This window comes from Miniopterus natalensis, chromosome 1, assembly GCF_054644295.1.
Source record: "Miniopterus natalensis isolate mMinNat1 chromosome 1, mMinNat1.hap1, whole genome shotgun sequence".
In the NCBI taxonomy this organism is placed as follows: Eukaryota; Metazoa; Chordata; class Mammalia; order Chiroptera; family Miniopteridae; genus Miniopterus; species Miniopterus natalensis.
Window position 1 is genome coordinate 91194642 of NC_142081.1, and position 12365 is coordinate 91207006.

Here is a 12365-nt window from a genome sequence, read left to right on the forward strand (position 1 = left end):
CATCTTTAAATTATAATGCATTCAATTTGGACAGTGGCAAAATTCTTTCATACTACATCATATTATAAAGTAGATATATTTGGCTTTGAGAATCATAGATTTTATGTAAAATAAAAACTAATTTTATCACTCATTTGTACTACAAGACTTAAATAATTATCAAGTAGACTTTATTATAAGATTCAAAACATTTTTTTAAAAAAATCTATCTTTATTGATTTCAGAGAGAGGAAGGGAGAGGGAGAGAGAGAGACAGAAACATCAATGATGAGAGAGTTGTCATTGATTGGCTGTCTCCTGCATGCTCCCCGACTGGGGATCCAGCCCCCAACCCTGGCATGTGCCCTGACTGGGAACTGAACCGTGATCTCCTGGATCCTAGGTTGATGCTCAACCGCTGAGCCATGCCTGGCCAGGCCACAAAAGTTTTTTAATAAGCTAATTTCCATAAAACATTTTGCAGTTCTTCCTTGGTAATGTCCATATCCAGTAAGCAGAGGAGGTACCTTAAGTTTGGAGAGTTAGGACTCTGCCACTAAACTTATTTCTTGAAAAAATAAACTAATACATTTGGAATGAGTACCAGAAAGATAGGTAAAAGCAGAGAAATGTTTCAGATTAAGACCTTAATGTTTCTTCCTTCTTACTGTCTTTTCAGACAAATGACCATGGAAACAATTGAATCTCAGCAGGATGGAAGTGTAACAGATTCTGTGGCAGAGAGAGAATCTGCACATGTGCAGGCCCAGACTGGTCAAAATTCAATCCGTACTTTAGCTCAGGTAAATTCACTATAGGCAATAGGCAAGCACTGATAAAAGCTAAACTATGTGGAAATGAGAATTATGTTTAGATTCTGTTTTCTTGCAACTGATCTTAAGTTTCCTTTGTTCCCTGGTTATCAGCTATTCTGACTGATTTGATTTAGAAGAGAATCTATATAACTGAATTACTTTTGCATTATAATAGACACTTTGCAGTGCTCCCTCCTCCGCTATGCAAAGGAAAAATAAAAACCTCTCCACAATATGTAATCCTCAAATTTTTATTATTTGAGAAGTTTGGTAATTCCAAGTTGCTATAGTTTTACATTCTTAGCTGTAAATATGGCAGAAGTCTTACCATTTGCCCAGTGTATATTTGGTTTGATCTTTATTTTCTTTTTAGTTAAGTCTTAAAATTTGTTTTTAGCTCCTAAAATTTATTTCTGAAATATCTATAAAAATATGTAGTAAAAACAACCTCATGTATTTATTTAGTTCATCAAATAGTTATTGAGTACACCCAGTATATATCTAGGCACTATTCTAGATTCATGGGGACATGTGGTTCCTGGCTTTAAGTATCTCTCGTTTAGTAGAATAGATGGATATTTGAATGATGATAGCAAGAAGATGTACAAAACCACTAAAACATACAGAGGAGGGAACAGCCAGTTGACTAGGAGTGCTTTGCAGAGGATATTATTTTGGAGCTAGATGTAAATGGTGTGTAGGAGTTTGCCAGGTGGGTAGGGATAGGGGAGAAAATTCTAGTCTAGGAAAAACTGTGTTTAGAGAACTACAGGTACCGAGGCTAGGGAATTGGAGCTGGGCAAGGTCAGCAGAAGGTTGTATACACTTGAGAGTGTAGAGTATCCTGTATTCTAAATATTCTTGAAATATTTTCTAGTGTTCACTGTGTTTAGCACACTTAACAGCTGTGTTAAGTTGGTTTGGAAGTCAGTGAGCCAATAGTGGGGATACCATTTGGGTGGAGTCATGGTAGTGTGGGGACAGAGCAGCAGTGAGATTTCCACAGTATCTTGTAGGGAGAATATAAGGGGGCCTGATGGCTGACTAGACGGCTCAGGGGGCATGCCAGGCACTTCCTGGCTTGTCTCAGGACAGACTGGTTCCCATGAGTTCTCTTCCATGGGCCCCATGCACCCAGTCTGTTTCTGTTAACTCTTTTAAGCTCCTGACACCCACTCTCTCTCCCCAGGGGTTTTCTCCTCCCAAGTATTCTGTGGAACTGCATCTCCCTGGCAACACCCTTCTTTGTTACCCTGGAAGGCAGGCATGCAGACCATTGCTATTTAAGAAAAAAAAAAAAAAAAAGCACCCCTTTTCTTACTGGGGGGGGAGCATGTTCATTGTAGAAAATTAACTGAATATATAGAAAATAAAATCTCTCCCTAATCTTAACATTGGGAAATATAATCATTGTTAGCATTTTGGTGTATATTCTTTAGTCTTCTTTGTCTGTGTGACTAGCACAGAATGCACACATATTTTTTCATGAATTTGGGATCTTCTAGAGTTTTTATGATTCCTGGGCTGTAATTCTGCCCTTCTTTGCTGAAGTGGTAGTCTAAGGCAAAGCTTCCTTCTGCCTCCACTTCCCTCCCTTTAGGAACTGGCTCACTGACCTCCACACAATCCTATCCCCCAGCATTCTGGGCCTATACAGTCAAAACAATAGATCTCCATTGTCTAAAGATGATAATTTGCAATTCTGAGGACCTTCAGCCTGGGTGAGCCTCAGAAGTGCTAAAGAGGTCAAATAATATGAACTCTGCGAAATAACCTTGGATTTATGAGGTTTTGGAATTGAAGAGAGGAGTCCAATGAACAGAAACTGCGTTTTAGTAGGTTAGAGAATAAATAAGAGGGAGAGGAAGTGGAAATTGGAAGTATAGATTCTTCAAGAAACTTTTCTGTGAAATAACAGAAAGATGGATCTGTGGGACAAAGAAGTGAGAAATGGGATGTGGGAAAATTAGGAGTGTTTTGAACAAATAGAAGGGGGAGATAGAGACTTGAGAAGGCTGCATCACAACTAGATGAAGCCTGTGGTTTACATTTATAATCCTTCTTCCAAAATCTCAAATCTATCAAATGTTGATATTTATTAAATCTAGATAGAAAGCTCATGAACTTGCTATATAATTATTTTTATATATTTTAAATATTTGATCAAAAATAAATTATGGTTTTTATCTTTCACATACTAGGAATGTTAAGAGATTAAGAAGTAATCTGTATGCTGATTCATCTATTATTTTGGTTAAATATAAGTTATCCTCAGTGTCATGCATGGATCATGATTTTTTGAAGAATTAGGATACAATTCTCAGCAGTCAAAATTTTCTAAACATAATTACCAATTTAAATGCCAGAAGTTGTTCATTTATGAGTATTAATTATTATGCAACATTATATAACAGAAGGATTAAGAAATCAAACTGAAATCTTAATTAATCCTATAATGTATGCTAAAAGTGACTGACTTCTGAATAATTCCTGATGTCAATGTATTTACTTGTCACTTATTTCATTTTTTTCAAACTAGAGAACTGTAAATTCCCAAATGTTTTAGATTTAATTCAGTTTTGTAAAACGAGGAATTTATACTGCTTTCCTTTTTACATGCTCAAATTATCATTAAGTAGTTTGGGAACAAAAGTTGTGACCAAAAGATTCAGTTTGATCGTTTGCATCTGGCCATTTTTCGGTGGAAATGAGGTCCTTCGACGGAGTCACAAGAAAAGCATTTTGGGAGACCCACGCATGGGAGGATGAGATGTAGTGGTAAAGTTTACCGGAATAGAAATAGAAGGCTGCCCCCAGGTTCCCAGGGTCTCATCTCTGTCCTACTGTTTTCATCAAGTCCAGAAGAAAGGCCATGGTCCACAAATTCTGTGCCTTTGGTTGAGTCCATGTCAAAGCGTAGTCCAGTTTAGCCTTTGTTCCTGTCCAGTTAGTGTTGTTTCTATTCCCCCCACCCAGGCACGCCCTTGGAACTGGTGCAGCTGCTGGGCCTCAGGCAGCTGCTAGGCCTTCGGGGCTGTCACTGAGAGAGAACGTGCCCGAATGGCATCTTAAGGGGGGGTGGGAGGAGAGAGCGAGAGAGAGCGAGCTTGCCTTTGTTAAACTTGGATTATGTTATCTTGGGTTTGGGAAGGACTGGGTGCTCTTTCAAACTAAATAAGGAATTTCCCAGTCCTTCTCTGGCTTGTTTTGGGCTCTCTCCCTAACCAACCCCATTTCCTAGATCTAGCTCTTTCGGGGTTCTGTGTCCCCTATCTGATCAGATCCTTTTCCCAGGCTAGAGAGACAGGCTTTTATGGTGACCATCTTAGCTCCTATTGCATATGTCTCAGAATAAAAGCACCCCTCCCCCCATCTTTTCTTTTACTGGGCAGAGTTCAGCAGAGGAATTTCCCCTTTATTGTTCTTCCTGCCTCTCCCATCTCTCCCCCCAAGTCCAGCCAGTAGACAGGTTGTACCCTGGGGAGATTGGAAAGCTGTTAATCCTCTTGGCGGGGCAATGCTGTGATCCCGAGGTGTCTGAAGTTGTAACTTCCAGGCTTAATTAGTCATATTGTCTGATTTAGCTCCCTACTTTATTATGCTTAATAATGTCTGATTACCTTTGCTTCCTTCCTTTGTTTATACCTAGCTACCTACACTAACAGTAGTAGTTTTGTGTGCTCTGGCCTTTACAAAGCATCTGCTAGTCAAGTTTACTCTGCAAATCATTCCATTTATGAAGATCTGAAAACTTGAGCTTCCTCTTGGCCCATTTCAGGAGGCAGTAGTGCACCAAAGGAAGCTGTAGTTTTCAGTTTTTCTATTTTATAACTTCCCAGCTATAAATGGAGCCTTTTCAAAAGTAAATAGAAGTCACCCTGGTGATAATGTGAAAGAGCTGGAAGCAGGAGTTGCCATTGAACGGACCAAAGTTTTGCCACCCGGAAGTTGCTTTTTAGGATATTGATTTGAAGCTGTTTATTAAGAAGCAAGACTCAGAAAGAAACTTACACCCTCCCCCCTTTCCTGGCTAAGAGAGTAAGGAAGAGAAACCTTCTTCAGGAAGGAGATCTTAGTGAGGCGGGAACCGCCACCATTTTAGGAAGATTCCCCATTTCAGGTATCAGGTTACCGCCTGAATGTACATGTGACCTTATCTGACCTCTGTAACCCCGCCCACTATTTTCGCACCACAAGCGGGCCCGACCTCCGACCCTATAAAGCTGACCCAAGCCCTTTGTTCGGGGCCCAGAATTTGGAGATGCCTCCTCTGGGACCGCATGCGTTAATAAAGGTCTCCTTTCGCCTCCTCTGGTGTACGGCCTGAGTCTTTTCCGCTACATTTGGATGCTGCCTTAGCCTAATTTGAATTTAGTGTTGTAAACTAGAGGGCTTCAGGCAGGCACCTATTAGCTAGGTGCTCTCTATGTCCCATTGTTTGAGTCACCTAGCAAGATTTTCTACCCTGTGTGTTCTGCTCTTCCTCAACTACCTGTAAATCACCATTCTCACTTCTGAAATCAAGTACCCTGTCGTCTCCCCCTTTTCTCCCTTGTCCAAAAACGTTTATATACCCAATGTTGCCTCACTGTCTTTGGAATTTTTATGTATTAATCATGTCTATGTGAATTCCCCATGTGCATGAATTAAGCTTTGATTTTCTCCTGTTAATTTAGTTATTGGCCCAGACAAAAGAACTTAGAAGGTGGTCTAGCGGAAAAGACTCAGGCCGCACACCGGAGGAGGCGAAAGGAGACCTTTATTAACGCATGCGGTCCCAGAGGAGGCATCTCCAAATTCTGGGCCCCAAACAAAGGGCTTGGGTCAGCTTTATAGGGTTGTAGGTCGGGCCTGCTTTTGGCGCAAAAATAGTGGGCGGGGTTACAGAGGTCAGATAAGGTTACATATACATTCAGGCAGGTAATCTGATACCTGAAATGGGGAATCTTCCTAAAATGGCGGGGGTTCCTGCCTCATTCCCCCCTCTGATGCTATTGTTTCTGCAGCAATTATTGCATCATGATACATGTCCCTCTCCTCTGGGTCTTCAGTTTCCCAGAGTCTACGATAATGGACCTGCTGAAGGGCTAGAATCTTGGCGGTGGCCCTTCTGGTAACCGTGGTTTCTAGGGTCCGGATGGCCGTTCTAATTACATACGGCCCGATAGATATTCCTATTAGGATGATAAGAACGGGCCCAGTTAACGGAACGAGCCACCGGACCCAGGCCTGAGTGTCTAGGCCCCAATTCCAGTTACTAACCTCCTCTCTGCCTCTCTGTATGCTTTCTTTTAATTCTTTACTTTCTGTGTTACTTAATGGCCATATTAGTTCCAACATACCTGCCGCCCAGGTGGTCCATCCTTGGCACTTCTGAGCCTGGTAGCCCCTAGTTCCCTGCATGACCCCTGTCCAGTAGACCTTATTATTCCAGGTACACTGAGCCTTGTTTGGTTTTACACAGTCTGGTGGCATGTCAGTACTATAGGAAAAGGGGCTTCCTTCAACTACATACGATACCATACCCGAGAGTCTTATTCTCTCTCTTGGGGTGCTGCACTGGCACCGGGGAACTGTGATAATGGCAGGGGCACTTATAGGAAGCAAACTATATATCCACACAAACAAGCAAAACCCCACAGGTTCCAGTCCTGAGGTGCCATCGCCACCAGAACTACTCCGAAGATTGTGGCGAGAAGCCCGGCAGCTGCGAGGTACCATTCTGGACAATGATCCATTCGTGGGTCGGTCCTTTCCTTAGTTTCAAGGAGGGTAGCCGCGGCTGGGGCCAGTCCTCAGGTTCTCCGTTGACCTCAGGATCGGCTGCCCTCTGGACTCGGGTGTGATGGACCCCTGCTCCTACAATCTTAAGGGCAGTAGGGGTTGTTAATATGACTAAGTGGGGTCCGGTCCAAGCTGGCTGGAGTGGCTCCTTCCTCCAATCCTTAACCCACACGTAATCTCCTGGCTTAAAAGGGTGCGCTGGCCCCCCTCTAGGGACTGGGTCTGGGCCTAGTCCAGCCTTGTGTACCTGTTCTAGTGTCTTCCCCAGTTTCTGGAGATGCCTAGTCTGCTTGGCTTCCCTGATTACTCGTAGTTCTCCCCTCGGGATGGGCAATATTGCTGGTGGTCGCCCGTACACGAGCTCGAAGGGTGTGTAACCCATGGAGTTAGGACCATTTCGAACCCTGAACAAAGCTAAGGGGAGTAAATCAGGCCATGGCAGGTTAGTCTCTTGATGGAATTTTGCTAGTGTCTCCTTCAGAGTTTGATTCATCCGCTCCACCTTCCCTGAGCTTTGAGGTCTGTACGCCTCCAGGTTATTCCTAGTTGCCTTGCTAGCTCCTGGATGACTTTGGCGACAAAGGCTGGCCCATTATTGCTGCCGATGGAGGTTGGCAGTCCAAAGCGGGGAATTATTTCTCTTAAAAGGGCTTTTACTATCTCGGCTTTTCTCAGTCCGGGTGGGGAAAGCCTCTACCCACCCCGAAAAGGTGCAGACAAGGACTAACAGGTACTTGTAACCCCGGCTTGGCTTTATTTCCGTGAAGTTGACCTGCAAGCCCTCAAAGAGCTGCTGTCCCCTGTGTTGAATGCCGAAGGTCCTTTGTGGGCGTGGAGCAGCATTGTTCCGCATGCAGGTTATACGCTGGGCCATAGTGGTAGCACATATGCTGGCCAGGTTGGGGAAGTAGTAATATTTCTTTAGCAAGGCCTCCAGGGACGTTTTCCCTAGATGAGTCAGGGTGTGGCATTGCCTCACTAGATTGCTCGCCTGGGTCTGGGGCACATACAGCCGCCCATCTGGCAGTTCCCAGATGCCAGTCCTAGTCTGAGTACACCCCGTCTGGATCGCCCACTTTTGTTCCTCAGAAGCATAGTCCGATTGCGTAGGACTGAGATCTAACACAGCTCCTTCTAGAGCTGGAGCGCTGGCTGAGGCACTTGCACCTGGGCTGCTTCCTTAGCCGCTCGATCTGCCCGCCAGTTTCCTTTTGCTATTTCTGTTCCTTCTCTCTGGTGCCCTCGGCAATGGATTACTGCCACCTTGGCCGGAGCCCATGCTGCCTCTAGCGGCCTAAGTACTTCAGCCCATTTTTAATGTCCTTCCCCTCGGCAGTAAGTAGTCCTCTCTCCCGGTAGATGGCGCCATGGATATGTACAGTGGCAAAGGCATACCGGGAATCTGGGTATATATTGACCTTCTTCCCTTCCGACAACTCTAGGGCCCTGATTAATGCCCACAGTTCTGCCCTCTGCGCCCACCACCCAGCTGGTAGGGGTTTTGCCTCTAGTGTTTCTTTCTAGTTTCTCATAGGGGCGGTGCTCCTTCCTCTCCCCTGGGAATGAGGACTGCCATCACAGATGGTACCCCAACCTGTAAGTGGGTTTCCCCCGATGGCTGAAAGGAGATCTGGGCCCCTAGTTTGGCCAGCAGGTCCCGTCCCAGGAGTGGGACTGGGCACTCTGGGAGGTACAGGAATTCATGTCTTACTTGATGGCCCCCTAATTCTACTGTTCAGGCTTGGCAGAACCTCTTCGGGTCACTCGATAGTCCGCTTGCCCCTACAATGGAGATCTCACGCCCCGACAGGGCTATGGCAGTGGGTACCACGGAGTGCTCAGCTCCTGTGTCTACCATGAAAGGGAGAGTTTGGCCCCCCAGTTAACTTGACCATGGGCTCATGGGGGCCAAGATTCAGGGAGCCCGGTCTGTCCTAGTCTGAGTCCATGACGGACAGGCTGAGGAGAGTTGGGGCGGGAGTCTCAGGCTGAGGAGCGCCCTGGATCTGCCTCTTCTTCTTCCTGTTGGGCACTCCCTTTTCCAGTGGCCCCTCGGGGTCAAATGGCATATAAATTCGGTATGCCTCACACAGTCGCTCGTAGAAATCTCCCGGGGATTCATCTGGTCGTTGGGTCACATTGGCGACTTTAGACATATTGGTGGGCCTTCTGGCTCCTGCTCGGACCCCACGGCTTCTCAATACCTCTGCAGCGCCGCCCTGCCCTCTTCGGTGTGGCGGTCCCATTCGGGCTGGACTTCAGGCGCAGCCATTCTGGCCCACTGCGCCGGGTCTAGTGTCCCCACTGGTGCCGTGGTTTCCAGGTATTGGAGGGCCCCCTGGAGTATGCGCGGCGCTCCTCTGTACTGAACAGGGTGAGGAGTAGCTGCCGGCAGTCGCACCACGTGGGCCGGTGAGTCTGCATAATCGACTCCATAAGGTCGATTAAGGCCTGCAGTTTTTCACAGTACGAGGGAGTGTGATGCTTCCAGTTGAGGAGATCTGTGGTAGTGAAAGGCTGATAGTAGACTATCGTACGCCCTGGTAGCTCAGTCCCATCGGGCCCGACTTGCGGGGGCCCTTGGGTCTCCCTTAAGGGTAGCTGTAGGGCCAGCTTGGGACGGCATCTGGTTGCCATTGGTGAGGCTGGGGCTGCTTCCGCCTGACACTGTGGTGAAACTGACGGTGGGGGGGTTTCTAGCTCCAGGGCCTTTGGTTCCGGAGCATTCGGCTCGGGGGCTCTTGGCTCTGGGGCGTAAGGCGGGGACGTGCTAAATGGCGGCTCTTCCTCTGGGTCACTCCTGTAGATTGCCGGGTGCCGGCCTTCCCTAGGGTGGGCCACTAGGATTCTGTAAGCCTTCTTCTTGGCCCCAGCGACCCCGACGGTTCGGGGTGTCTGTTTCTGGCACTGTTGAAGCCAGCTCGGTAGCTCCCGGGCTAGTTCCTGCCACCTGTCTATGTATATGTACTGGTCGGGATGTCCTGGCTTCCCTGTAACTACTAGGTGTACTGCCCTGATGATCCCCAGATTAAGAGTTCCCTCAGGGGGCCAGCCTACCCCGAATGATGGTCACTCGACCGAGCAGAAAGTGTCGAGCTGATCCGGGGTCATCGAGGGGTCCTGTGCCCTGAACCGGTCAAAGTTCCTAAGCATACAACCTAATACCGTCGACGAGGTCCCCCCATAGCCCTTCCTCCCACGTCGGCGCAGACAAACAAGGGAGGGGGATTCAGGTCACCCACCTGGCCGCTCCGATCGCGGGGATTTAGGTGCCTCTTAGCTTTGGCAGGTCAGTATAAACCCCTGACTCGGATCAGACTCGCAGGGAGGGACGGGGTCCCCCAGAGTCTGACGCTGCCCTGAGCCGTATGAGGTCACCACGGAACCGCAGGTTGGGGCCCACTCAGACTCCGTGGGCGAGCGCCCGTGGAGCCACACAGACATTCACTCACTCACACTCACACTCCAGTCAACCGAGTTTAGACATCCCTGCCTGATAGGATGTCCCTGCCTGTGGCCAAAGGGCCAAGAGAGGTGATCAGTCTCTCCTTCCACCCGGAGGGTGGGCCTGGTCTCGGGCTCCTGGTCCCCGGGGCACTCACCGGTTCCGAAGAGATCTCGTCCCATGTCCGGATCCATTCGTCCTCCCCCGGCAGCCCGGGTGGGTGGACTCCGCGGGTGGCTGTCCGCGGACCTCTGGACGGGCCGGACCCGAAAAGACCAGGGCGCGCACTTCCCTCCCGCCTCTGAGCTCCGCAGACCCCCCGCGGGTCCCTCACCGGTGGCAAAGCGCCTGCACGCGTGAGTCGTTTCCCGGTCAGGGAACCAAAATGTAGCGGAAAAGACTCAGGCCGCACACCGGAGGAGGCGAAGGGAGACCTTTATTAACGCATGCGGTCCCAGAGGAGGCAGTCTCCAAATTCTGGGCCCCGAACAAAGGGCTTGGGTCAGCTTTATAGGGCCGGAGGTCGGGCCTGCTTGTGGCCCGAAAATAGTGGGCGGGGTTACAGAGGTCAGATAAGGTCACATGTACATTCAGGCGGGTAAGCTGGTACCTGAAATGGGGAATCTTCCTAAAATGGCTGGTTCCTGCCTCAGTGGGAGGAAAAGTATTAATATATTTTTAGCCCCTACACCATAAACAAACCCTGGGGTGGCAAATAGTTGAGGTTAAATATTGTGACTTGGTATTCTTTCCTCAGGTTTTTTTTTTGTTTTTGTTCAATATTGATTTACTTTTAATTAACTGGTATCTTGTTTGTTAAGTGTATGTGTTGATATATTAAGACTAGATTCCATCCCCTGACCCCCTGGAAAAACTCTTGGTAATAAATTGGAGAGTCTATTTTAAATAACCAAACCAGGAGGAAACCCTTTCCAAAAGCCAAAATGATGAAAAGCAAAATTACTATATATAAGCTGTTTTAAAATAGTCACACATTCTCTGGAAATAATATAATCTTTAAGTGGATAATGGGAAGTTAACATTTCTTTTGTGATGAAAGATTTCAAACATATACAGGGTAAAAGAATGCTCCCTCATATACATAAAATTAATAATTTAAAAAGTTTTGTAGCGCTTGCCCCATCTAACTTCTCTATTTTTCTTTATGTCAAAGTATTTTAAGCAGCTCTGCAGATCTCAGACATCATGTCATTTCACTCCTCCTTACTTCTGGGTATGGAACTCTTAAAAGATTATGGGCATTATCTTATATAACCAAATGTCCTGATCATACCTAATAAAATTAAACATAATTCCTTTGCATAATATGCACTCCATTTCCCATTTTCCATTTATCTCACAAATGTACAATCTATTCTGAAAACAACAGTAATGATACTCTGAATTTTTGTTCCAAATCTCTTGGGAATTGGTAACGCTGCCACGAAGATCTGGGTGGGCAAGGTAGTCCACATGGAGCCACTGAAAAGGACACACTTTAAAACTACCTTTCTGGAGCTTCTTTTTTTTTGTAACTGTTGATTGAGCCTTTCAGGCCTGAGTGCCTGAAAGTTCAGTAAGTCTTCTTTTGTAAATGACCAGTTCCCAAGGTTTCAGAAAAGATAGAAAAGATGAAAGGAGCAGAATCACAAGATACAGAGTTGGAAGGAGACACTGAAGATCATCAAGGTCAGCATCATGCTTTGAGAGAATTAGTTCCAATATAAAATTTAACCTTTTGGAGGACCTGTGTATTTTTGGAAAGTAGGAGACTGTAGGGAGCAGAGAAAGCCAGTAGGAACTTGTTCAAGGATTATATCTGCTAATCTCCTTTCTTATCCTCCGTCTTGTAAATGCAAATAGGATGTAAAGAAGCACTTCAGAATAAAGCAGGCCTGGCATGCAGTGGGATTGAAGTAGGAATGATTTAACAAGGGTACATTTTAATATATGAGTTGTATGTTTTCCATTTCAATCTGGTGAAAAATTGAAATAGCACTCTCATTGCTTTGGTGATTCTAATTAAGACCAGGAAGGAGGTGGATGACTATCAGAAAACAACAAACCCAAGCAACATTTGCTATTGATAATGGGTCAGCAACATCATATTTGTATATTAAAGATGGTCTGCATTGTGTTAGGTGATTTGGTATAATTTACTGTCACCTAAGTAGGTCTAGTTTAAGCTCAGTGTTTAATAGAATCTTGTTTTTTAGACTTCAGTATGCTAATTCCCTTACTCGAGGGATTCTTACTAAAGGAGAAAAATGTTTCTCTTCAGATTTTGAAATAAAAATTAACACTTTATTGTTGACTTTCTTTCTGTTCCTTACTTTTATGTA

At 46.0% G+C, this 12365-nt stretch overlaps 1 protein-coding gene across 1 annotated transcript in view; it reads left to right on the forward strand.

The window, feature by feature from the left end:
• Positions 1-328: 328 nt before the first annotated feature.
• Positions 329-12365, forward strand: part of CREM (cAMP responsive element modulator) — a 68447-nt gene continuing 56410 nt past the window's right edge. Inside the window, exon 1 of the mRNA XM_087823940.1 lies at positions 329-782. Coding sequence (XP_087680066.1) covers positions 576-782 — 207 coding nt within the window. The 5' untranslated portion in view covers positions 329-575. The remainder of the gene's footprint in view (positions 783-12365) is intronic.